The sequence below is a fragment of the Aotus nancymaae genome, unplaced genomic scaffold (assembly GCF_030222135.1).
Source record: "Aotus nancymaae isolate 86718 unplaced genomic scaffold, 86718_ANA_hifiasm-v0.15.2.pri h1tg000006l, whole genome shotgun sequence".
Classification (NCBI taxonomy): domain Eukaryota; kingdom Metazoa; phylum Chordata; class Mammalia; order Primates; family Aotidae; genus Aotus; species Aotus nancymaae.
Genome location: NW_026988417.1, coordinates 43,280,838 through 43,308,457, shown reverse-complemented (window position 1 = coordinate 43,308,457; position 27,620 = coordinate 43,280,838). Strand labels below are relative to the sequence as shown.

General features: G+C 35.7%; 1 protein-coding gene across 3 annotated transcripts; it reads left to right on the top strand.

The window, feature by feature from the left end:
- The first annotated feature begins 629 nt into the window (after window positions 1-629).
- Window positions 630-27,620, top strand: YIPF7 (Yip1 domain family member 7). 3 transcript variants are annotated; one of them, XM_064366762.1, is made up of 6 exons: window positions 630-730; window positions 2,116-2,236; window positions 15,055-15,219; window positions 20,384-20,528; window positions 25,064-25,245; window positions 26,960-27,620. In XM_064366762.1, the coding sequence occupies exons 2-6, from the start codon at window positions 2,121-2,123 to the stop codon at window positions 27,120-27,122; spliced, it is 771 nt and encodes a 256-aa protein (XP_064222832.1). In that variant the 5' UTR covers window positions 630-730; window positions 2,116-2,120; the 3' UTR covers window positions 27,123-27,620. The 3 variants fall into 3 exon arrangements, with proteins under 3 accessions (XP_064222832.1, XP_064222834.1, XP_064222835.1); XM_064366764.1 differs by lacking the exon at window positions 630-730 and adding an exon at window positions 2,909-3,042 and having other exon boundaries at window positions 2,152-2,236; XM_064366765.1 differs by lacking the exons at window positions 630-730; window positions 2,116-2,236; window positions 15,055-15,219 and adding an exon at window positions 15,809-18,541 and having other exon boundaries at window positions 20,383-20,528.

Genomic DNA, 27,620 nt, shown 5'->3' with positions numbered 1-27,620 from the left:
GTAGGCTCCCAGTAGTAACCCAGTGATGCAGAGAAAGGCCAACTCAGGGAGCTTCCTGGAGTGGGGATGGGCCTAACACTTTCCAGTGTTTAGGACTGGCTCGAAAATGGCACAGAACCTACCCCACAAGTAAGAAGCACTAGATCTCATTAGCGTATCCATGTTGGCCTCTGTTGGAAAAGTAGGAAGCCAGAAAAGTCAGAGGCAGACCACAATTAGTCTTCTTAAATATTGCTCATATAAATAGAATAGCTCTGATAGATAAAATTGACCACAACCCGTTTTCATTTTGATGCTGAGATATTCATGATAAATCATGTGCCATATTTTGATTTTTACTGCATATTATCAGGAAATCCATGAAATGGAAAGGACATTGAGACCTCTTACTTTTTAACTGCTTGTCTCAAATAAATGATCTCATCTCAGTTTAATAGATATGTACACAAGGAAACTGTATCTATTTTTCCACAATTTCCATATTGATCAAATTGTATGTCTGTACACTGTTCACTGTGTTTGTAAACCACAATAAGTGTTATAAGATACTGTATTTGGCTTTTGGCAGGCTTTTTTATTTTTGTCTGTAGCATCTGCTCAGCGTGTCAGAGTACAAATTTAGAAAGGTATATATATAGCCAGCACGTCATCTTTTCACCAATGGATTTGCTTTAAATTTCTCACACAAAGCTACATTTGCTGGAGGATCTTTCCATAAAAATAAATAGAGGTACGTGTCTGATCCTTTTAAAAGACTTGGCTTTTAAACAAAATACAAAGCTGGGTTATGTAAGAAATGTAGTACCAATAGTCACATTACATAAAGCTTTGCATGTTATGAAAATTTAGCGTATTTTCAATAAATTACTCTATGCTTTATAATAACATATATTTTCATGTGTTGAGAAAGTTATCCTATTAAATTTTAAGTTCTTTAAAGTTGTTAAAAGATTTATCACTAAATCCTGATTTTAGTTTACATAATTCATAGCTACTTTTATACACATTACTAATGAAAAATCTTGATTTATTACATCAGAGGTATGAATCGCTGCATTTTTGTGTTTTTATTGAACTGAACAATTTGATATATTTGACAATTGTTACTTTAATATTTCTGATTAATAATACCCTTCGAGTTGAGGCTGTTTATGCAATTTCTTTTGAGATTTCTTATAAGTAATATTCCATAGATTATTATAAGTATATGGATTACTCCTAGTGATTTTTAAATCTACTATTTTAAAATACAAAGGTTTTCAAAGAAAAATAAAGAATTAAATGTTGAGTTGAATAACCACATTTGTCTCTATTTTTTAATCCAAAGAGCCACTATTACCTCTCTAAGGTCCTCTTCTCCCATACCCCTTCCTTCTCTCAGTTCTTCGATTTTCCTCTGGTATTCCTGGCCATTAGGTCTAATTTTAAAAAAATCATTCCTCTTTACTCCTAGAAGTGAGTGAAAACTATAGAGAGAGTGTAGAGAACAAAAGACACCCCTTAGAAGGATTGAGTCTTTTTCTCTCTGACTCTGCCAGAAGCCCAGATGCAGTATTCAGAGCAAAAGGAAAAGGAAAATGTTCCAAACACTTTTTAAGAATTGCCAAATAGAACAAGGAAATACGTTTGTAGTGTATTGGTTTTGCTTAGAGAAGGAGTATTATTATTATCAGTCATTTGTAGATAATAATAATCATTGCTACAAGAATGCGTGTGTGTGTGTGTGTTCACATGTGCACGCGTGTGCTTAAAAAAAAACTGGCATTGTTTTAGGGAAATTCTCCAGATGTGTACCAAGTTTTAAACTTTTTCCCTTAAATTGCTAAGAATAAGATATTTGGAGAAGATTAGTTCTTTCAAGTCAACTTATTGGAAGCCACAGTCCAGGGTGTGAAAACTTTTAAAAAAGTGTTTGAAGATAGCACATTTTGTAAATAACTTTCTAGCATATATTACTACACCCTTCCTCCAATACTTTATTGATCCCATTCAAAGGATACCCTGTTGTCTGATAAGAATCCAGCCATAACCACATTGTCAGTTGATCTTTGTAAGTATCTCAAACTAAGTTTTATTGACTTATGAACTCATTAAAAACATACTCTTATTTTTCAGGCAGGATGTCAAACTTGGCACAATTTGACTCTGATTTTTACCAGTCTAATTTTACTATTGATAACCAGGAGCAGAGTGGTAATGACTTTAATGCTTATGGAAATCTTTACGGATCTAGAAAGTAAGTACTTAATATTGTTCTTTCTTTCATTCTTTTTTGCCAGAGTCTCACTCGGTCACCCAGGCTGGAGTGCAGTGGTGCAATCTTGGCTCACTGCCATCTCTGCCTCCTGAGTTCAAGCAATTCTTGTGACTCAGCCTCCCAGGCAGCTAGGATTACAGGTGTGTGCCACCATGCCTGGCTTTTTTTTTTTTTTTTTAATTTTTAGTGGAGACAAGATTTCACCATGTTGCCCAGGCTAGCCTCAAGCTCCTGAGCTCAACTGATCCGCCTGTCTAGACCTCCCAAAGTGCTGGGATTACAGGTGTGAGCTCCCACTCTGGGCTGTATTATTCTTGTTTTAAGAAGTCTTAATATTATGACAGGGATTTCCAGAGAGGGAGGTTTCCTTGGGAAAAGCCAATGTTTGCCTTAATATATCTCAGTAAAGTGCCCAAGAAGAAATGTCAGGAAAGGGCAAATAAATTAATTGAGTTCTCCATGAATGCCATTTATCACCTCAACCCAAGCTTATCCCCTCTTTTCGAAACATCACTTAACAGGGAACTGGGATACAGACACTAGACAAACAGAAAGTATTTTCTTTTTGTCTAATATTTTCCAGGACACTTCTTGAGAAATAGGTTTCATTTAGTTTAATAAACATCTATTGAGATTCTGCTTATGTTTCAGGAATTAAGAAGACCACTGCAAATCTAATGATGAATTCGTAGTCTTTTCTCTCATGCAATTTAATATTTTCATGTTGAAGAATTGGACAATTAAATATGTAATTATTGTATGAAAAGTGCTATGATGAAATTAAGGTAAACATGACAAAATATGAAAGTTATTTGAGGTAAAAATTCAACTTGAATTGAAAATGAAACAAAATGATTAAGAATTTAATAGTTGCTATTTGCTAGTGGCAAACTGTGGCATTTAGAGTAAGAAGAATTTGGTTCAAATTCTGGCTTTGGCAGTTTTTGTCTGTGACATAGGGACAACTTAACTTTTCTGACTGTCTTAATCTGAAAAATAAGAATATTAATAATACCTACTTCATGGAATTGTTATGAAAAAATTGTGATGTGTAGGAAAGTGTGTATTAAAGTAAAACTATCGTATAAATATTACTGATTCATATAAATATGACTTACAAAAGCAATTGACACTTTGTTACCTAAAGTCACTTAAGTATACTGTATTTTGTTAAATAGTTGATCTCATGGATTTTTGTGTGTGTGGGTCTAGATTAGAGGGCAAGAGGGTCAGACTCTTCACCTTTTATAATAACTACAATATATTGAGTTTATACGATATATTAGAAACTGTTCTGAAATTATATAAACTAACTCATTGGATCCTCAGTTATATACATCCACTCATTAGAGCACCATATGAGTTAGGCACTACAGGTTGAACATCCCAAATCCAAAAATCAGAAATCTGAAATGTCCCCAAATCCAAAACTTTTTGAACACTGACATGGTGTTCAAAGGAAATGCTCATTGGAGCATTTCGAATTTCTAATTTGCTGATTAAGGATGTTCAACCAGTATGTATTATGCAAATATTCAAGAATGCGTTAAAATCTGAAATCTAACACATTCTTGTCCCAAGCATTTCAGATAAGGGATACTCAACTTGCACTATCATTACCATTTTGCATGAGAAGCCAGGCACACAGAGAAACTGAGAGACTTTATCCAGGTTACGCATCTAGTAAGAAATGCAGTTAGGATTTTAGCTAAAAATTGTTTGATTAGGGCTATAACTAGTGTGAACACATGACGTTGTAAAATAAAGACTTTTTTAGTGTAAAATTAGTGCTATTATAATAATGTTGAGATAATTGGAATAAACTGTACCATAAATTAGGATGTATGGTATATTTCAAATGTATTAATTCTTGAAGCTTTGTTATTCACACACACACACACACACACACACACACACACACACACCCTTAAAAGCTCCAACTAGAAAGAGGAAAAGACAGAATACATATAACAGGAAGTGGGGAGTCTTCTGTTCCAACTCTGTCCAGAAAAAAAAGTACCCTCTTTTTACTGACTGATCACTCCTACAGGTATAAGCAGATAGATGCTGCTTTCTCAATCTTCTTCCTAGCTACTCTTGCTGAGGTACTGCTCTAAAGGATAGGGAATTCTATTGTGATATAATTTTTTTTTTAAAGTTGGAAAAGTTAAATATCTGGAATTGTATCTAATTTACACTCCTATACTATCCTGCCTAGCACTAGTCAGGCTGCATTTTATGATTTACACTTTGGAAGGTGAAGAGAAAATGAGAAAATGATTGAGGCACAGGGAGTAGTTTGAGCCCTAAAGTATACAAAGTTGGTCACTCTAAATTTGCAATCTACAATGAGAACTATCTACTAGGCTTTTTAAGCTCTGTTCTGTCTTGTGGAAAGGAACTAGTTGCCTTGAACCTTATGTTTCTTCTCTCCACTCTCTTTTCCAGATCAGATAAACATTTGGGTACCATTGATATTTTCAGATTAAACTAAAATGTTCAATAAGAGAGAAAAGAACTTTTTCCCTAAGCAAGGACTCGAACCACAGCTTCATCCACCCATCCCAGACACTCTAATTTTCTCTACCTATTCGACTGAACATTTTCCCATAATCAAGATGACAAAGAGATGGAAATTAATGTAGCTAGGTGATGAAAGCTCATAATTATATGGTACCAGGTTGATGGCCTACCGTGCTTCAGATGCTTAGCATTTAAATCAAAGTCCTGATTTGGATGCAGCAACATTTAAATTCCAATCCACACTGTAAGTCTCAGGAATTAGGAAAGGGCATAGTAGCTGTGGTAGTTTTATGAGGTACATAAAACATGGAGTCAGGTCAGTGATTTACTATGTACATCAAAGGAGCTCCAGAGATTTGATCTTTTATTCATACCATGAATAGTTCAATTAAAATATACCCCAAATCAGCACAAGATGATCATCATCCTGCAAAAAAGATGTAGGAACCTAGAGAATAGTTATAATCAATAATTCAGCTTCTGTTTCTCTGTCTGTCTCTGCCTCTCTCTTTCACTCTCTCTCTTCCTTCACCCCTGTCCAAAGTATGAGAGCTTGTTTTAAAAAGCCTGTTTGGCTCAGTGGTGTACTATTCTGAAAGCTGGGTGACTGTGCTCACTAAGACAGTGAAGATATTTATGTTTAAAAATAAGTCTTCTTATTTTAGAATGAATCAGTAGGATCTTTATCTTTTCAAAAACATAATTATTCAGTCATTCAGATAGGGATAATTTCCAACCACCTATAAATAGTTACTGAGGCTATATTTTTCCAACTTTTGAAATGTGAAATCTATTTATATTATTTGGAAAAAAAGGAACAGATATTGTTGCAGAAAGGTGTGAACAACTGGAAAAATGCCTTTTAGTGGTTTGGTATTACTTTAACAGATAAATACTGAATCATCACCCTTTCTGAATCCTCAGAACTGATCTTCTAGTATTTCAAACACAGTTAAGGTATCCCTGTGCACTCAGCTGGACCAACTAGAGTCTAAGAATTTTGCAGAAGCCAATTCTCCTAGGTACCACTCCCTTACTCATGCTGCCAGCAAACTCATCCTATTTGATAACGTCTTACCAAAAGCATTTAGATTGCCTAAATTTATAGGCTTAATTGGAAATCTACATAGGTAAGTTACACAGATACGTTGTTCATTCTATGTTGCCTCCAGAATTAATAAACACCAAAAAGTCGTGAACTGTTCTTGTTAAACATTTTCCTTAACTCCACCAACATTTCTGCTTTTAGAAAACTATCAGATATCTAACGGTATCCAGTATAGAATTTGGAAAATATAGAAACATATGAATAAAATATTAAAATCACTTCAAATCTTATCTCCAAGACATGACTACTATTAACAATTTGATGTACTTCCTGCTGCCTTTATTCTATTTTCCTATGAATGTGCATGTATATTATATATATATATTTAAAAATAAAATACTATTTTTCAATGAATACATATGTATTTATATGTACTCAGAAATGAAATTTGCTGATTGTTCTAAAGGAGCCCTACAGTCACTTCTCTGTAGTTTGAAATGATTTTTAAGGCAGAGGAGGTGTTTACTAACAAAGCTAAAATTTAAATTCAACCAGCAGAGTTCAGTGTTTCTTTCAATCTAATTCAGTTAACATTTATTTTATCTGTAATAATGTGCTGAATTAGAAATTATCACAACTTTATTATTTATCTTTTCATAGAACTAATGGAGATGTTGTGTAATACAGGAGAAAAGTTACATTTTCTTGGCATATTCTGCACAACTCTCATTGTGTGTGAGGTACAAATACATAACTTTAACATCTTAAATATTGAGCATATTAATCTGACTTATTATGTTACCTCTAATAGGTTAATCATCAAGGACTATAGGCTTAATAGAGCAAATAGTAAAGTGTCCAGACCAATTATCTCAGACACTTTTTTCATGAAAGGATATTGTAGGCTTGAAAGAGGTCTTTAAGAATATATGAAAACTCATTGGCATAGCCATTCAGAGTCGGTGCCACTTAGTAAAAAAAAGGCAAATACCAGAAGACATAGGGGACTAAATGTCGATTCATGATATGTACTTAAAATTAAGATTGTTCATAGAAATTTTTGGGAAAAAATTCCTAAAACATTAGAATTGGGTTATTTACTGTATCAGGCCATTCTCACACTGCTATGAAAAAATACTTGAGACTGGGTAATTTATAAAAGCAAAGAGATTTATTTAGCTCTTGGACCCACAGGCTGTAGAGGAAGCATGGCAGCAACTGCTTCTGGGGAGGCCTCAGGGAGCTTTTACTCATAGCAGAAGGCAAAGCAGGAGCAGGAGTCTCACATGGCAGGAGCAGGATCAAGAGAATGAGGGGAGGTGCCACATACTTTTAAACAACCAGATCTCATGATAAGTCTATCCAATGATCCAATCACCTTCTACTAGGTCCCACCTCCAGCTGGGGATTACAAATGAATATGAGATTTGGGTAGGGACACAGATCCAGACCATATCCTTCTATCCCTGGACCCTTCAAAGTCTCATGTCCTCACATTTCAAAATACAAATTAGGCCTTCCCAACAGCCCCCCAAAGTCTTAACTCATTCTAGCATTAACTCAAAAGTCCAAGTCCAAAGTCCCACCTGAGACAAAGCTAGTTGCTTCTGCCTATGAGCCTGTAAAATCAAAAACAGATTAGTAACTTCCAAGATACAATGGCAGTGTAGGCATTGGTGTAGGCATTCTCAAAGGGAGAAATTGATCAAAAGAAAGGGAAGGCCCCATGCAAGTTCAAAACCCAACAGTGCAGCCACTAAATCTTAAAGCCAACTTGTCCAACCCACAGCCCATAGGCTGCATGCAGACCAGGATGGTTTTGAATGTGGCCCAACACAAATTCATATACTTTCTTAGAAACATTATGAGATAATTTTGCAATTTTTTTAGCTCATCAGCTATCATCAGTGTTAATATATTTTATGTGTGGCCCAAGACAATTATTCTTTTTCCATTGTGGCCCAGGGAAGCCAAAAGATTGAACACCCCTGTCTTAAAGCTTCAAAATAACTTCCTTTGACTTCACGTCCCACATCCAGGTCACACTGATACAAGGGGTGGGCTCCAAGGCCTTGGGTAGTTCCACCCCAGTGGCTTTGCAGGCTGCAGCCTCTGTGACTGCTCTTAAGATCTGGTGATGAATGCTGAGGCTTTTCCAGATGCAAGGTGCAGGCTTCTGGAGAATCTACCATTCTGGGGTCTGGATGATGATGGCCCTCTTCTCACAGCTGCACTGTGAGGGACTCTGTGTGGGGGCTTCAATCCCACTTTTTTATTCCACACTTCCCTAGTAGCAGTGTTCCATGAGGGCTTTACCACTGAAGCAGGCTTATGCCTGGACATCCAGGCTTTGCCATAAATCCTCTGGAATCTAGGTGGAGGCTTCCAAGCCTCAACTCTTGCAGTCTGTGCACCTGCAGGCTTAACACTAAGTGGAAGCCACCAAGGCTTATGGCTTGCATCCTCTGAAGCAGTGGCCTGAGCTTCAGCTATACCTGGGCTCCTTTGCACCAAGGCTAGCGCTGGAGTGGCCAGAATGCAGGGAGCAATATCCTGAGGCTATGAAGGGAAGCAGGGTCGTGGGCCTGGCCCACAAAATTATTCTTCCCTCCTAGGCTTCTGAGCCTGTGATGGTAGGGGCTGCCATGAATGTCTCTGAAAGGCCTTGGAGGCCTTTTCCTGTTTACTTGGCTAATAGCACATAGCTCCTTTTTTTTTTTACTTATGCAAATTTCTGCAGCCTACTTGAATTCCTCCTTTTAAAATGGGCTTTTCTTTTCTACCATATGGCCAGGCTACAAATCTTCCTAACTTTTATACTTTGCTTCCCTTTTAAATATTAGTTTCAGTTTCAGATCATTTCTTTGCTCACACATATAAGCATAGGTTGTTAGAAGCAGCCAGGTCACATCATAAATGCTTTGCTGCTTAGAAATTTCTTCCACTAGATACCCTAAACCATCACTCTCAAGTTCAAACTTTCACACATCCCTAGAGCAAGGGCACAGTGCACCCAGGCTCTACTAAAGCATAGCATAAGTGACCTTTACTCCAGTTCCTACTAAGGTTCTCATCTCCCTCTGAGATCTTCTCAGCCTAGATCTCATTGTCTGTATCACTATCAGCATTTTAGTCATAACAACTTAATGAGTCTCTAGGAAGTTCCAATATTTTCTCATCTTCCTGTCTTCTTCTGCACCCTCCACACTCCTCCAACATCTGCCATTTACCCAGTTCCAAAACTACTTCCACATTTCCAGATATCTTTATAGCAGTGCCCCACTCCTCAGTACCAATTTCTTATATTAGGCCATTCTTGCACTACTGCAAAGGAATACCTGAGACTGGATAACTTAAAAAGGAAAGAGGTTTAATTGACTCACAGTCCACAGGCATGAAGCATGGCAGCAGCTACTCCTGGAGCTTTTACTCATGGTGGAAGGCAAAGGAGCAGGCATCTCACGTGGCAAGAACAGGATCAAGAGAGAGAAGTGAGAAGTATTACACACTTTTAAACAATCAGATCTCATGAGAACTCTACCACGAGAACAGCCCTAGGGAGATGGTGCTAAACTATTCATGAGAAATTGCCCCCATAATTCAATCACCTCCCACTAGGCCCCACCTCCAGCATTGGGGATTGCATTTCAACATAAGACTTGGATGGGGACACAGATCCACACCATATCATTTACAGAATTTTTGGGGTTGTACTTTGGACTAATAATGTGATTCTTTTGGTATTGTTGTGTCTTTTTAATTGAGATGCAATGTTTAATATTACAGTGATGGGATACAAAGATATAAGATAAAGAATGAGAATTTAAATTTAGGTAGTTATCAAAGGTGAGCATGGTAATTTTATAAATAAAGAATTTGGTGTTTTCCTTTATGGGACAAATTTTAAAATTTTACATTCTTAAATAAATGATAGAGGAATTTTAATATTATACATCCATTTCAACAAGGACCGTTGAAGTCAAGCTCCTAAGGGAGTTTTTTTTCTGTATGAAGGAGCAGAGACGGATGGAGGAAAAGGTAAAGGACAGGATATGGCTGTTGATGGACATATACATTTTTTTTCTGCAAAATTTTGTTTCTTTTTGAGGAGGATGGGTCAAAGTTACCACCTGAAATAGTCCACTCACTCACAGATGTTGCTTTGCAGCTAATATTTGTGAAGGTTATGTTTACTCAAGCCTGATTAGTAGCACCTGGGATAGGTTACAGTGAGGCCAGACAAGTACAGCAATGACATAGTTTTACTTAGACATTGGTCCATTTAGTCATCTTTATATGTCCCTTTCATTTTTCTAGAAAGGTTTATATTAAAAATATGGGTACTGGGGGAATTTATCAGCAAAAAAGCCATTCAGATTCCTATTTATAGTTTCTTTCTACCAATATTTTTGATGGTGTGGCTACTTTGCTAGAAAGTAGATTTGGAATATTACACATGGCTAAGTGAAAAATAATAGCAGGTAATCACCATACATTCTGGCAGATTCAAATAGTATTACATCAGGTCCTTGCTCTTAATGAGCATACATTTGAGTAGCAAATGATTAAGTGTATATCTCCTCCTCTGTATCTTTGGCTTTTTTTCCAAAATAAGTTATTCTTTTGGTCAGGCTTATTCACATAAAGAAGGTTGAATATATTATTCTTAGATTTCTTATTAAGATTAATGTTTGAAAGAAAATATTACTGCTGCATGTACCCATGACTGGGGGGCCTGAGCCCAAGCTTGCCCAGTCCAGCTCCATTTGGCATTGGCCCCAATAATGAGTAGCAAGATTGAATCAGCAATAAAAAGTTTGTCAACAAAGAAAAGGCCTGGACCAGATGAATTCACAGCCGGATTGTACCAAATGTACAAAAAAGAGCTAATACCAATCCTGCTGAAACTGTTCCCAAAAATTCAGGAGGGAGTTTTCTCTAAGTCATTCTACAAGGGCAGTGACACCTGATACCAAAACCAGACAAGGACACAACAACAACAAACCACAGACCAGTAGTTCTGATGAAGATAGATGCAAATATCCTCAACAAAATACTAACAAACTAAATGCAACAGCACATCAAAAAATAATATCATGATTAAGCAGATTTTATACCAGGGATGAAAAGATGATTTAATACATGCAAAGCAATGAATGTGATAAATCACATAAACAGCCAAGGACAAAAACCATATGATTATCTCAATTGGTGCAGAAAAGCATTTGATAAAATTCAACAGACTTTCATAATAAAAACTCTCAACAAACCAGGAATATAAGGAATGTACCTCAAAATAATAAAGTCTATTTATGACAAACCTACAGCTAACATCATACTGAATGAGGAAAAGTTGAAAGCATTTTCTCTAAGAACTGAAACAAGACAGGGATGCTCACTCTCACCATTTCCATTCAACATAGCAGTGGAAATCCTATGTAGAGAAATCAGGCAAGAGAGGGAAATAAAAGCCATCCAAATTGGAAAAGAGAAAGTGAAATTATCCCTGTTTGCTTATGATATAATCTTATTTCTAGAAAAACCTAAAGAATTAACCAAAACCTCTTAGATTTAATGAATGAATTTAGTAAAGCTGCAGGATATAAAATCAACATAAAAAATCAGTAGCATTTCTATACAGCAATAACTGTCTAGCTGAGAAACAAATTAAGAAGGCAGTCTTGTTTGCAATAATTACCAACAAAATTTAGGCACACATTTATTAGCCAACGAGGTGAAAGGTATCTCTAAGGAAAATGACAAAAGACTGATGAAAAAATATTGTGCACGACACAGAAAATGGAAAAACATCTCATGCTCATGGATAGAAATAATTAATATTGTTTTAATGACCATACTGCCCAAAGCAATCTATAGATTCAATGCAATTGCTATCAAAATCCCAGCATCATTTTTTCACAGAATTACAAAAAACTATCATAAAATTCATATGGAACCAGAAAAAAGCCCAAATAGCCAAAGCAATCCCAAGCAAAATGAACAAACCTGGAAGCATCGCTTTTTATCTGACTTGAAATTGTATTACAAGCCTATAGTAACCAGAACAGCATGGTACTGCTATAAAACTAGACACATAGATCAATGGAACGTAATAGAAAACACACAAATAAGGTCACATATTTACAGCTAACTAATTGTTGTCAAAGCTGATGACAACGTAAGTGGGAAAAAGGACACCCTTTTCAATAAATGGTGCTGGGACAATTGAATTTTGACATTTGCAGAAGACTTAAACCAGACTCCTATCTCCCACAATGTACATAAAACTCAAGATGGATTAAAGACTTAAACATAAGACCTAAAACTGTAAAAGTGCATGAATAAAACATAGAGAAAACTTTTGGACATTGGTCTAGGCAAATAATTTATGACTAAGACCTCAAAAGCATAGGAATCGAAAACAAAAATAGACAAATGGGATTTAATTAAAAACCTCTGTACAGCAAAAAATAAATAAATAAATAAATAAAGAGTGTGAAGAGACAGCCAGTAGAATGGGAGAAAATATATTGAAAATATTCATTTGACAGGAGACTAAAATTCAAAATATATAAGGAACTGAACTCAACAGCCAAAAACCCCTGAAACAATCCCATTAACAAGTAGACAAGAAGTAAGGCAGTATTGCATCGTGGTTTTGATTTGTGTTTCCCTGATTATTCGTGATGTTGAGCATTTTTTCATATGTTTATTGGCCATTTGTGTATCTTCTTTTGAGAATTGTCTGTTTATGTCCTTAGGCCACTTTTCGATGGACTGTTTTACTCCCACCTGCCATGACTGGTGCGTGCACTCATGACGAGGGGGCCTGAGCACAAGCTTGCCAAGTCTAGCTCCATCTGGCTTTGGCCTCCAACCAAAAATGAGTAGCAAGATTGAATCAGCAATAAAAACAGCCAGTGAACAGCAAAAAAACTCCTGAAACTCAACAGCCAAAACCCCTGAAACAATCCCATTAAAATGTAGGCAAGGAGTAAAGTGGTATCGCATTGTGATTTTGATTTGCGTTTCCCTGATTATTAGTGATGTTGAACATTTTTTCATATGTTTGTTGGTCATTTGTGTATCTTCTTTTGAGAATTGTCTGTTTTTGTCCTTGGCCCACTTTTTGATGGGATTGTTTGTTTTTTTCTTGCTAATTTGTCTGAGTTCCTTGTAAACTTGGGATGTTAGAGACTTTGGAATACTATTCAGCCATTAAAAGGAGCGAATTAATGGCATTTGCAGCAACTTAGATGGGACTGGAGACTATTATTCTAAGTGAAGTAACTCAGGAAGTAACAACGAACTTTGGGGACGAAAGGGAAAGGGAAAGAGGGGTGTGAGGGGTAAAAGACTACAAATTGGGTTCAGTGTGTAGTGCTCAGCTGATGGGTACACCAAAATCTCACAAATCACCAGTGAAGAACTTATCATGTAACCAAATACCACCTGTTCCCCCAAAACCTATGGAAATACAAAATTTTTGAAAAAGAAAAATAGTGGGCAAGGATATGAACAGACATTTTTCAAAAGAAGACATACAAATGGCCAAATGTATATAAAAAATGCTCAACATCACTAACCATCAGAGAAATGAAAATTAAAAAACCCTGAGATATCATCATCTCCCAGTCAGAATGGCTCATGTTAAAGTGACAAAAAGTAACAGATGTTGATGAAGATGTGGAGAAAAGAGAACTCTTATACACTGTTGGTGGGAATGTAAATTATTAGCCTCTATGGAAAACAGTATGAAAATTTTCCAAAGAATTATAAATAGAATGACCATTTTAGCAGGCAATCCCACTACTGGGTATCTACCCAAAGAAAAATAAGTCAATATGTCAAAAATTACCTGCACTCACATGTTTATCAGAACAGCAAAGATGTGAAATTAACATAAGTGTCCACCAATGGATGAATGAATAGAGAAAATGTGTTATATGTACAACGAAATACCATCCAGCCATAAAAAGGAATAAAATAATGTTTTTTGTTTGTTTTTGAGGTGGAGTTTCGCTCTTGTTGCCTAGGCTGGAGTGCAATGGCATGATCTCAGCTCACTGCAACCTCCACATCCCAGGTTCAAGTGTTTCTCCTGTCTCAGCCTCCCAGGGAAGCTGGGATTACAGGCATGCACCACCATGCCCAGCTAACGTATTTTTAGTAAAGATGGGTTTTCTTCATGTTGGTCAGGCTGGTCTCAAACTCCCAACCTCAAGTGATCCACCCGCCTCAGCCTCACAAAGTGCTAAGATTACAGGAAGAATAAAATCATGTCTTTTACAGCAATATGGATGGAAATTAAAGTCACTATCTTAAGTGAAACAAGCCAGGCACAGAAAATCAAATATCACATGTTCTTACTCATAAAGGTGCTAAAAGCACGTACACATGGAGGTAGAGAGTGGAATTATTGACAGTTGATACTTGGAAGGGGGAGGGGGTAAGAGAAGAGTGATGAGAAATTAGTTGACGCATATAATAAATGTTATTTGGGTTATGGATACCCTGAAAGCTCTGACTTGACCACTACACAATTTATGCTTGTAAAAAAATTTTATATGTACGCCATAAATTTGTACAAATAAAATAAAGAGACACTAAAGCCAACTAGATAATACATTTAGCTAGGAACTCAGAGACAATTCTACTGGTAATGACTGTCTGGGAATGGCCACAACTGATGTGTATTTCCTTATGCACAACAATTAGTGTATCTATTTATTTTTTCTGTCAGTTGACTATACTATTAAAGTTACCATTTTCCCTTGCTGCTTCCACATATTTGAAGGGGTTTCATGGGTGGTGACTGCCCCTGAAGATCAGTAAAAAACCAGCAGTGTGTGGCAAGCAGAGAACGGCTCAGAAAGCTTCACACCAGACTCTGTGAACTTCTATATCTTTTTCTGTAAAATGGGATTGGAAATACAGCTTTTTCCTTATAGAGTTTTAATTGAGAAAAGATGAGGGGAAGCATTCAGCATGCTGTGCATGCTTAATTAATATTTGTTGGCATGGATTATTTTTCCAGAAGCCTTTTCATAACCAGTTATTTGACATTTTTGGACCAAAGTTAAATTTTAAGTAAGTTGTTTCTTTTATGAGTAAATGCTCATAAAAACTACGTGAATTCATATAAGTAAAATTGTAATTTATCTCATTGATTTGTCATGATATCTTTTTCTTAGACATATACATATACACATTTTTCTTTTTCTAGGCAACAAACTGGTGAGCAGCCTCAGCCTGTCTCTTTTGTTCCACCAGAGATGCTCATGTCACCAGGTTACACAGGACAATTTTTTCATCCAGCATCCAGCTCGGATTATTATTCACAATCTTCTTACATTGACAGTTTTGATGAAGAGCCTCCTCTGCTAGAAGATAAGTTAAGGAAGTGTTATTAATATGTGTACAGCTAGAAGAATAATAGCAATAATTAGCACCTAATGTGTGCTGTCAGCCTGCTGTGTACAGTGTTTTATGTGTGATTGTTTCACATATAACAAGAGTTTGCTGAACCAAAACACTTAAACCACTGGAAGTTTGTTGCATGTTTGCGTAGGGGAAATCGGGTGCAGATATGGGCTATTCTGTGATATTGCTTCACTTATTAAATGCTCCTTCTCTTTTTCTTAAATTAGAATTCCTTGGCCAAAAATAGAAAATAATGAAGACATCTTTTTGCAGAGTAGCTACATCAAAGTGACCACCCTTCCCACCCCAGTTAATGAAGCACTTCATAACAGCAAATTTTATTTTCTGCTATGTTCCTGGGAGAAAAGTGGATGGTTTCTTAAATTAATATTTTTGTTGTCATTGTTGACGTGGGGACAAGCCAGTATTTTTTTCTTTCCTGACTCATACAAGACTTTTCATCTCAGCTTGGCATGGGTAGTTGAGGAAGAATATAAATCCAGTAAATAACACTGCTGGACAGAAGGAAATCCAGAGACTCTTAAAGGTGAAGGTCCTTAGGGGATTTTGGAGTTGTTCCATCCATTTATTTATTTTTTTCATATATAGCCAGTCCGAATGTGCTCTTAAAGAATGTTAATACAATGCTAGAAACATAAGTGTTAAAAAACTAAAACCCAGGTGGATATAAATTTGAGAACCAGGCAGAAATTGTCACTTGTTAACTGCTCCAAGTCTTTTGCATGTAGTTAAGTAAAAGGAATAGATTAAAATTTCCAGTATTTTGCATCACAAGATGTTAAGGTGTTTGCCTCACATGAACACAGCCTTAAAAAATGTGAAAACGTGAAAGATTTAAACCATTTGGAACAGCACAGAGATTTATATAATTGATCTATTGGCTCTTTAGAATCCAGTCAAGTTTCTGGATCAGTTATCTCTAACCAGTTTATTCTATTTTGCCTCTATAAGTAATAAACACCTAGAAGTTATAAATTACTCTCGTTAAACATTTTCCTTGACTTCACCAGCATCTCTGCCTCATTGTCTTCAGAATTTGCAAAACATAGAAACATAATAAAAATATAAAAATTACTTCAAATCTTGTCTCAAAAACCTATCTATAAGAATTTAATGTATTTTCTTCTAGCCTTTATTCTATTTTCCTATGAATATCTGTATATATGTATTATGTATGAATATGCATGCATATTTTATAGTAAAATACTATTTTTTTCAATGATATATATGCATTTGAGTACTTAAAGTATTGTATTCTTTTTATTTACTTTGTGTCACAAGCATTTTTTTTTTTTTTGAGATGGAGTCTCACTATGTTGCCCAGGCTGGAATACAGAGGGACAATCTTGGTTCACTGCAACCTCTACCTCCTGGGTTCAAGTGATCCTCCTCCCTCAGCCTTCTGAGTAGCTGAGACTATAGGTGCACCCAAAATATATAGTGTATTAGAACAGCAGTCCCCAATCTTTTTGGCACCAGGGAACAGTTTTATGTAAGACAATTTTTCCATGGACAGTTGGGGGAGGTGGTTTTGGGATGAAACTGTTCCACCTCATATCGTCAAGCATTATTTAGATTCTCATAACAAGCATGCAACCTAGATCCTTCGCATGCACAGTTCACAACAGGGTTAATGCTCCTGTGAGAAACTAACACTGTTGATCTGGCCAGAGGCACAACTCAGGTAGTAATACCTGCTCGCCCGCTGCTCACCTCTATCTCCTGCTATGCGGCCCGGTTTCTAACCGGTCATGGACAGGTAGGTATAGGTCCCGGCCTGTATTAGAAGATAGACTACCTAATATAATTTTGTGTTTTGAATCTATGAAATATTTGGATTTTGGATCCAACATGTTCTTCAGGCTGAGTGACTTGTGAAAGCTTCTAGCCTCTTCTGTCTAAAGACATAAAAAAGGCCAGGATACGTCTTTTTCAGATATAAAAAAGATACGATTTCTAGGATAACACATTAAATAACATTTACTAGTTTTTATTGACCAGCCATCAGAATGGCCTTTAAAATTACGAAGCTATAATAATGAACATTCCTTGCATAAAAAGCATGTTATTTCGAAAATGTCCTTCTTTATTCCTTAAATGTTTTGTTGTCTAAAATATTTGGTTTCATGTAAGAATGATAAGTTTTGCTGTTTGTTAATGTAAAATCAATATGTTAACAAACACATCTTCAAGAATAATAGTGAATTCTAGTCTGTCAGATAAAAAAATTACTGATATTTGGTATTTTGTATTTGTAGCACAGCTTGACGTTTATATATGAAAGGCCAATGCCACAATTTGCACAGAAAATAGAGATCTTAATTCACTTTTATAGTATATGTATCATATACTTTACTGCCACTAGATGACAGCAAAACAATAAATTTTTTATTCAAATTTCATGGCAGTTTCATCTTTAATTTTGAATAAGATGTTATATTAGAATATCTATAATTAATAAATACTTATAATCTCTCTCACATACCTTATAATAAATAAATACAAAATATTATGGAGCTATATTTCAGTAGAAAGCACATAAAATCTTTTTTATTATGAAAATATTTATATGGGCTTATGTTCATTTACTGCCTCATGGCTTGATATTAAATTATGTGCAGGAGTTAGTTAAGTCATTAAATACATGGTTGACATCAGCAACGATATTGCATAAAGCATTTTTCATCTGAATTTCTTCTAAGAACAAAATTATTATGTTTTTTGAGGAAACAGTATTTGGAATTAAATACCACTTTATTGTGGTAAATACTGAAAATGTATTTTAATTTTTAGCATAAATGCCAAAATTAAAAATAGTTTCAGAACATAAGCTTCAGGTGAAATTAATTTAAAATAAATCGATTTAATATATATAGCATGTCTCAATTTTTAAAGTTTTCTCTTTTAAAAATTACATTAGACATTCTAACCTCCTTTTAAGCTTGGTGAACTGCTCATATTCTTCAAAGTGTATGTTCATTAATAAATGTATAAATGCACTGTGGAGATAAAGCATGAAACAAGGAAGCTGAAATGTAAATTATTTGCTTTTAATTTAACTGTTTATTTTTTTTTTCAAACTTAAAATAACAAACGTCATTCTAGGCATGAAATGAATAAAGTTTTATTTTCTGGTTTAGAGCAGTGTCTAGCTGAAGCTCTGAAAATTTCTGAGTTCTTAGGACAAGGGTCCTCTGTGTCATGGGGATTATTAAAAGTTCATCTTGTATTCTGTGTACCGAAAGTCAACTTTGCAAGGTATTTAGATGGTATGTGCCTCTGTAAAGTAAGTTGAGCTATACCCCTGTATCTGACCACAAAGGGTTACTAAATCCTTGGAAGGGAAGTTGAGTGCGACATACAAATACATTTAGGGAGACAGTCTTTCACATGGAAGAATTGGGCTCATTTAAAAAGAAAACACAACCATTATGAGATTAGATGAACATCGACCTAACCACAACTCTATGGTTAAATACCTGCTTTCTTAATTCAGATTGTGCAGCGTTGAAACCTCAATTTTCTATTACTAGCTTTGTGTCTTCGGACAAATTTTTAATCTCTCAAAGCCTTAGCTATCTGATGCATAAAATAGGACTAAAATAATAGTAATCGATTGATTGTGTATCTGTAAGGCAAGTGCATGTAAATCTGATGGAGTCCATAGCGAACATAGCGAACACTCAGAAAATTTTAGCTTTCATTTCTTCCTAGCCTCCACCTTACCCTTACTGATATTCAGAATTATAGGATAACCAGTTTGATTGCTGGTCCCTAAATAGTGAAGTCCTATTCTCTTTGAACGTTCTCTTTCTCTACCCTAGATACATCTTAGTTGATCTCCACAGAAGTGGTGAGAAAAGAAACTAATGTGGTATCAATATTTATTTCTATGTTCAGGGGATGTCAAATGGCTAGGTATTTGCTTGATATTAATAAGATAAGCAGATTCTAGCAGAAGGATTTGTGAGGCAGCAGTCAGACATCTTTGAAAATTGAGAATTGGAGAAAATAATTAGAAATTTCTAAACGGGTTTGGACTCATGAACACTGATACTCACTGATTGTGGGTATTTTATTTGAACACTACCATGTATAAAAGAGAAAGGTTAACTTGTCTCAAGAATTTGATCTTTGAATACATAGACTCAACTTCACAGTGCATTGACCTTACAAAACTATGCATGCACATCATGATCACTTTTACTTGCAGAAATAGCCCTTTTCCTCTCTGTGTAGTTTCAAGCATTTAGCGAAAAATTGTCCTTCTCATTAGGCATAGTAGAAGTAAAACCCAGATGTGGACTAAGTCTCATTACTTTAGTATAGTACTGCTAATTGAAAAATTATGCCATGGCTGATATGACAGGATTTCAGAAGTGCCAGCAATTGAAAATACAGAGAAAGGGTCAAGTGCAGTGACTCAGGTCTGTAATCCCAGCACTTTGGGAGGCTGAGGCAGGACGGTTCCTTGAGCCCAGGAGTTCAAGACCAGCCTGGGCAACATAGTGAGACCTCGTCACTATGAAAAAAAAATTAATCAGGTGTGGTGGTGCATGCCTATAGTCTCAGCTACTCAAGAGGCCGAGGCAGGAGGATTGCTTGAGGCCGGGAGGCGGAGGAGCCACTGCACCATCTAGGAGACAGAGGGAGACCCTGTCTCAAAAAAAAAACAAATAAAAAGAAACAAAATATGGGAAAAGGAAATATCGAAATGGACGATAGGATGAAATTTTTGATCCGTTAGCTACAATTTTATTTTTTACTGTATATTGCAATTTCCCAAATTTTAATTAGATTTAAAGCTTGTATTTGCTGCATAGATCAGGGAATATTTTCCTTGATGGAATTATTTCTCTAACATATTTGTTTTAGGTCATTCTTTGGAAACCGAATTATTTTTTAGTTTGTTTTTTAAAGATTACTACGTATTACATAGAACCTGAGACTGTGTAATGCAGAATACAGAACTTTAGAAGGTATAATAGAATGAACAGATTAAAATGCTAAGTAAATTAATCAGGTACGTTAACCTTTAAAGAATGTAACTCATTTTTATTTTTCTATATTTATATTATCATATTATCTCTCTCTTTTTTCGTTTATACAGAACTTGGAATCCATTTTGATCACATATGGCAAAAAACTTTGACAGTGTTAAACCCAATGAAGCCAGCAGATGGCAGCATTATGAATGAAACGGACCTCACTGGACCGATTCTTTTTTGCGTAGCCCTGGGAGCCACCTTGCTTCTGGTAATGTGTCACAGCAAGCACAAGATTTTAGTGCTTGTCCTTTCCAGTGTCGATTTTGAAGCAATCTGTATAAATACAAGAGAAAGTGTGTCACTTTACACAGTGAATTTTTTTAAGTGAGAGTAATTTAACCATAGAGACAAAAAGATGCCACCATTATGCGTTGCAACAGCTAGAAAGTATAAATTTAAATAGCATTTCAAAAGGAGATCAAAGCAAGAGATCATTTATATCTTTTTTATTATTAAGAAAAGAGTGTAAATATGGAATAAGGGAAGGAAAACAAAGATTTGGGAGATATAACCTACATTTTAGATTTTGTTTTCTGAGATAATTCTAACGTGACACTGAACAAGTTACTTCTTTTTGGTCATCATTTCTTCGCTGTGACATATCTCCAGACTCTTTCTAATATCTTATGAGGTATGAGACAGATCTCCTTGTTTTGGGTCAGGCTACTATGAATAAATTAATTTGCAACGACAACCTATGATTTGTTTACTCAATCTACGTATTTCCTCTAAAATGTTTTCTACTTTTTATGAAGACATTTGTTCTCTGACTTTAACATATGTTCTATATATACTTTCATTCTTTATATCTGCAAATAATGATATTAAGGGTCACTAAAATTTAAAAAAAAATATTTCCACCTAAGTAAAGTTTAAAAGACATTCTAGCTCATGGTTTAGGAAAACGTTTTATTGAAAAAGAGTAAGAAGAAAAAAATGAGAAAATGCCTCTGACTTTATACCAAGGAGGAGATGGTAATACATTAAAAACAGAGAATGATGAAGATGGTCAAGTCAGTGTGAAAAGTATAGTTTCATTAGAGCACAAACAGATAAACTAGGCAGGGGAAATAACATGAGAAATTAAACATTATGGGAAAAGCTTTTAATAGCTATTTAGCCCTCTTCCTCATTTTCCTGCTCTTCATGTTTCATAAAAATAATTTCTTCCAGTGGATTTACAATTTTCAAATGTAGTTGTAAAACGCATTTGCAACTAAATGAAATTCCACTTTTAAATTATTATATATGATCAATCAAAGTACTGGTAGCAATCTGGTTTCTGCAGGTAATATGGCTAATAACAACATCATATTCATCCAATCCAATAGCATTTAAGGATAACATCTTATTTCTTTGTTCTACAGCAAATGCAAATACTCTGTAAACCAAACACTGTATCAACTAGAGTTTTAATTTAGTCTCTAACCTCCCTTCTTCTGTCTTTGTCACAGTAATTTGATAATCTTCGATTAACTGCTAAGTAAGGCCATGTTAATTAATCAAATAGTCAGAAACAATTAATTTAATATATTAACTCATCTTTCTTTTTCAAGTCATTCATAATAAAACAGCTGTTTGTTCTGTGGCAGAATATTACTGTTACCATCCCTTAAAGAACAGCATTGATTCCGTTATGATCTCTCATGGATGCACAATGTTAGTTGGTGTTATTTACATATCCCTTTTTATGTTTTCAATATAAAGCAATCGAGGCAAAAAATATTCTTGATTGGAAGCGAGAAAATTGGATCTACCCTAACTTTGCCATTTGCTGTAACCTTTAAACTTTGGCTTCCTATTTCTAGGCTTTCATTTCATTTTCTTCAAGACAAAAGTAGTTTATTTGAGTGGTTCTTCAGGTTCTATTTAGTTCTAAATTATGGGGAATATATGAAAATACTACTTTTGAATGTCTTTATGCAAACATTATCACTTGAATTTTTACCATTAGATGTGGTGACATTCAAATTGATTCTGATAAATATAGAGCAAAAAGGACTCTCCCAAAACTCCAATTGAATATTAATTGAAGTATGATTTAACTCAGAATTCATTTAATTATAGTTTAATTCTTTCCTGGATACGTAGAATTAAAATGTAAGGTGATTTTATAGGTTGATATGGGAATTTTACTAGAGAAATCAAAACTAAATCCAGAATCAATATCCAAATCTGTTTATTAACTCTGGAGACATAAGAGTCATAGTCACATACTCTTCCTCCTTCATGATTTATGCTGACGTAAGACACAGTTTATTTAAGTGGGCTTTCTTCAGGTTAAAGGAGACAAACCAGAGAAAACAGCTTCAAGCACTTAACACAAATTTAGTTTTACTTATTCTTTCACCCCCAATTATTTTCATTTCTAACACCAAGAACACAAATGGTTTAAAGCTATTGCTCCATTTAACTTTTCTGGTAGGGCCAAGAGTGTGGTCTGAAAAAGCAACGTGCATGACCAATATAAAAGCACAATCAGAAGAACATTAAGTATTGCAAGATGTGATAATAAGCATGGTGTAAGGAGGATCTTTAAAAAGTTTGAGAGTAACAAAATAGAACATTATTTCCTATTTCAATTATAAGCCCTTGTTAGAATTTGAAACAAAATTTAAAAATGGCAATGATTTAGGCTAAATGGAATTACAGCTTAAACTGGACAAACTAACAAGAGAAAGACATGATGAAAGAAGGGCATTAACTGATATGAAAAGGCACAATTTTACTACCAAATTAGCTTCATCTACTTCCTATTTACCCCACTCCATTTGTAAAACTGCCTTTTCAGGACAGGAAGGTCCAGTTAGGGGTCCTTTGGGTGGAAGAGAGTTGCCCTATACCATTTGGACTAGCCCTACCTCAGAATTATCCCATTCAGGTAAAACATTAACTAGATGGTTTCTCTAATACAGGACAATGATGTGAAATTGTCACTATTTTGCAAGTGGAACAAACTCACCCAATAAAGCAGTGGATAGCTGATGTGTTTCTGTTAGCCTGCCCATCATTAGCATTATTTCATTAAGTAGCCACAAGAATAAAGAAGATATCCTGAGAATTCTGCCAGCAAAAGCCAGGGATATTTTATGAAAGGACTTGGTAGTGATCAACTCTGCAACCTCAGAGGAAGAGGAATTCAGAATAGGTGAACAATTTTGAACATTAAAATGGTTGTGACATTCTCCATTACCCTGATTAATTGTAAAATAAGTATCTCTAAAAGACTTCATAGATAATAGCATGGAGAAGGAAAAGTGGCAGCTAAAAAGCTCTCTCTCCTGAATCCATTTATCAGATCCTTCATTGTTTTTGTCTAATTCCCATGAAAACCAGAGACAATCTATTCTACTTTTATCTATAAGTATAATCAGCTTAATGTAAACATTAAAAAGTAATGAATTTTTAAACTGTAGCTTTGGTATTCTCAGATTAGCAAACATTAAAATATTCTCTGTTGAAGTAGTAGTAGGCTGTGATTTTCTCTGAATGAATTTATGGGGGCTTGTACTCATAAAACCCTAGCTTTGTGAACGATGACTGTTTTTATAAGTTTTCCTCAAAAGATTGGAGGTGTACTCAGCACTACTAACTTCCTTTGACAGTACCCCTTTTATGATTTATTACCAGTAAGTTTATGTAAATCAGCTTTTCATAAGGTGTGGTTAATCGGCCGGGCGTGGTGGCTCACGCCTGTAATCCAAACACTTTGGAGGCCAAGGCGGGTGGATCACCTGAGGTCGGGAAGTTCAAGACCGTCCTGGCCAACATGGTGAAACCCCGTCTCTACTAAAAAAAAATACAAAAAAAAATTAGCTGGGTGTGGTGGCCCACGCCTGTAGTCCCAGCTACTAGGGAGGCTGAGGCAGGAGAATTGCTTGAACCCGGGAGGCGGAGGTTGCAGTGAGCTGAGGTCACGCCACTGCACTCCAGCCTGGCGCCTGGTGACGGAGTGAGACTCTGTCCCAAAAAAAAAAAAAAGGTGTGGTTAATCAACCTGGCAATTGGTGTTATGAAACATATCTGTGGTCAAATAAGTGCTAAAAAAAATAAGGTTAAATATGTCCCATTATTTTGAGACTTATTTAGGACTTCTAAGAGTGCCTGTTGATGTTCAGGGCCTAAATTTTAGAGGTGAAATACTTAGGTTCAAAGCCAATCTCCATTGCTTAGCATTATATTACCTTAGGCAAGTTACTTATCCTCTCTGCACCTCAGTGCCCTCATATGAAAAGGTGGTATAATAATGATACCTATTTCATAAGGTCATTATGTGGATTAAGTAAACGTATGTAGGACACTTAGAATGGGACCTGACGTGGTAAATCCTGTAGATGTTTGCTAATTTTACTAATATGCCTTATAAATCTCCAAGACTAAAACTGGATTTTTTTATTCCTCTATTCAATCACGTAATTATTTAATAGATATGGGGACAAAATATGGTCTTTCTTATGCGCTATACTTGTAATAGACAATTTATAATAAAAAATAGAAGTCTAGAAATATTCGATCTTTTTTGTAGCATGCTTGTCCCATCCTGACTCTAGTCAGAAGTGTTAGTTTTCAGAATCTGAATTCACATCATTGGTTGTGTTTTTCCCAGAACTTCTAGTTTCCTGATGATAGTCTTACAAAGACAACAGCACTGAACTGACTCTAAGGTGCTCTCTGCTTCGTGACATTCAGATTTTCTCTTGGTGTCTATTGTGTGTTCAAACAGTTTTCTTCATGTTGTTTCAGGCAGGGAAAGTTCAGTTTGGTTATGTGTATGGCCTGAGTGCCATTGGCTGCCTTGTGATTCACGCCTTGCTGAACCTGATGAGCTCTTCAGGGGTGTCATACGGCTGTGTGGCCAGCGTGCTGGGTTACTGCCTGCTCCCCATGGTCATCCTGTCTGGCTGCGCCATGTTCTTTTCACTGCAGTAAGTGTCTGTCTGCTGTCATTGACCCCACATGCACAATCGTAGCCAAGGCTTGCTATAGCCATGCCAAAGTTAAGTTCTTTCTGATTGTTTTGGTAGTGGAACTGGGAAAACCATGGCTCTTAAAAGCTACTCATAGATTGAGAAAAGTAGGTCAGTTTTGGCTCAGGTGCTATTTCTACTTCGATGACTTAAAAAATAAATTAATCCAAGTTATCTTTAAAACTGACGCTTTTTAAGTTGTCACATTTTTCAATGTGAACTATCGTCGTGTGTAAAATAACAACTACAGGAAATTCACTTGTTTGACTTTGGAAGAGTAAGTGCCTGCTGAACACTGATGAATTGCTTCAGCTTTCAGGCACTCTGCCTTTGGGGCTGAAAGTAACTGTTCTTTCTCAGTTGGGCTCCTTGCTGCGTAGAATTCCCAGGAAGCCTGACGAGGATATTAATGTTGGAGAACTTTATAACATACATGCTCAGTCAATATGTTTTTTCTTTTTTTCTTCCTTAATTTAGCCAATTATTATGTGCAACTCAAGACAATGACTAAGAATACAGCACATTAAAAGCTCTAGAAATTATCCCTAATAGATATTACTTAAATCAATAAATGTAGTATTTACTTGGTGTTTTAAAAATATGTTTGGTTCATTAATAGTCTGAGGCATTAGAAGCTATACTGTAGAGTTTTTCACTTCTTTTGCTTTGGTTCAATTATTGGAAGTAGATATTTCTGTCATTTTCACAAATAGAAACACAATTCCCAACTTCAGAGTCAAAGCAAGATCAAGGAAGGCAGTTGAGTTTGGTGGTGAAAAGAGTACTATGCTAGGAGTTAGGGGATCTTGACCTATTGTCCACTTCACCATGCAATTTTTGTTATCACTTTATTGCTTTGAAACTGGGCAGTATACATCTCCTGAGATTTCTCTCAGCTTTTATGTCTTATTTTTCTAAATAATGCATTGTGTTTAACACATTAGGAAAGAAATTCACTCAACCACCCTCGCTACTTTATTATTCTCCAAGTGACTAGACTTAACCACCTTATTTGCTCACTTGCCTCTGCAGTTACTTTTTGAAGATACCAATTGAACAAATCTATTTCAGTATTCTAAAAATATACAAAATGGAACTTCAAGGATGAGGTAGGAAACCACGCATATGTGCTTTCCTATCCCATGTGTTCCTTACTTGAGCTGTGTCAGGCTTTTTCGTGTTCTCAGACAAAACCCTGGAAAGTAGATCTAGAAGTATTAGGAACTAGGCACCCCACTGCAATGTAACTCTGTCTATCTTTCTCCTCTGCTGTTGGCCAATTTTTGAGGAAAGTAGGGAAAAGGAAATGTATAGCTATAAGGAAGTGAAGGTTCTCAATGCTGTTATTTCAGGGAATTTTAGGAGTTAGGATTTGAATATTGACAGATGAGAGGAGAGTGACTGCAGGTGATTTCTACTGTTTTTTTTTTTTTTTTCTTTCTTTTCTAATTCAGGTTTAACAGAAGTATAAAATATTTATCCTCTGTAATGAATTTGACTTAAAAAATGCCTAACTGGCCAAGGGCTTTTGTACATGTATTTCATCATTTTTATTTTACCAACGGAGAAAGTAGTTACAAATATTGTACCAAGGATATTTCAGAGGCAACTCTAACTCAATGATCTCTTTTTCTACTGGCATAAAGCAATCATCTCTTTGTCTTTGCTGCAGGGGCACCTTTGGAACCGTGTCATCCCTGGTCATCATTGGCTGGTGTAGTCTCTCAGCTTCCAAGATTTTCATTTCAGCCTTGGACATGGAAGGACAGCAGCTTCTTGTTGCCTACCCTTGTGCCTTACTTTATGGACTTTTTGCCCTCCTAACAATTTTCTAAAAAAAGTTTGAGATGGCATTGCACAACTCTTATTTGTTTGCTATCCAGATTATTTTGGAACTATATTAACATTCAAATTTAGTGATATGAGTTCTGTTTTATTGCTTTTGAGAGAGTAATAAGCAGAGAGACAAAGCAGCACTTAAGGATGGTGTTCTAATAGCCTGTTGGTTTGAATGATGCTTTGCTTTTGAGTTTGGTGCATTAAAACATTTCAAAATACTTAAAAAGGGATGCAGATGCTGTACTGATCGACCCTGCTTTTCTCAATAGATGTATTTCGGAGAAACTGTAAGTAAATAAAACCATATATTTACTAAAAGGAAATCTCTAGTAAGCCTTTTGAGAAACTTTCATGACAGCTCAAGCTGTGTGCATGTGGCTAAAAATTGCACTGTTCTGCACCTTTGGAGAGTTCAGCAGTTGTTATGTAGGGTTTTATTTACCCAAAGTCTCAAAGAACCTCTTCCCTTTCAATAAATAGTTTTAATAACTATT

Coding starts and splice junctions, on each gene's coding strand:
- YIPF7 (XM_064366762.1), top strand. CDS start 2,121: ATGTCAAACTTGGCACAATTTGACTCTGATTTTTACCAGTCTAATTTT. Junction 15,220..20,383: donor GAGCCTCCTCTGCTAGAAGA/TAAGTTAAGGAA, acceptor CGTTTATACAGA/ACTTGGAATCCATTTTGATC. Junction 25,246..26,959: donor GCCATGTTCTTTTCACTGCA/GTAAGTGTCTGT, acceptor TCTTTGCTGCAG/GGGCACCTTTGGAACCGTGT.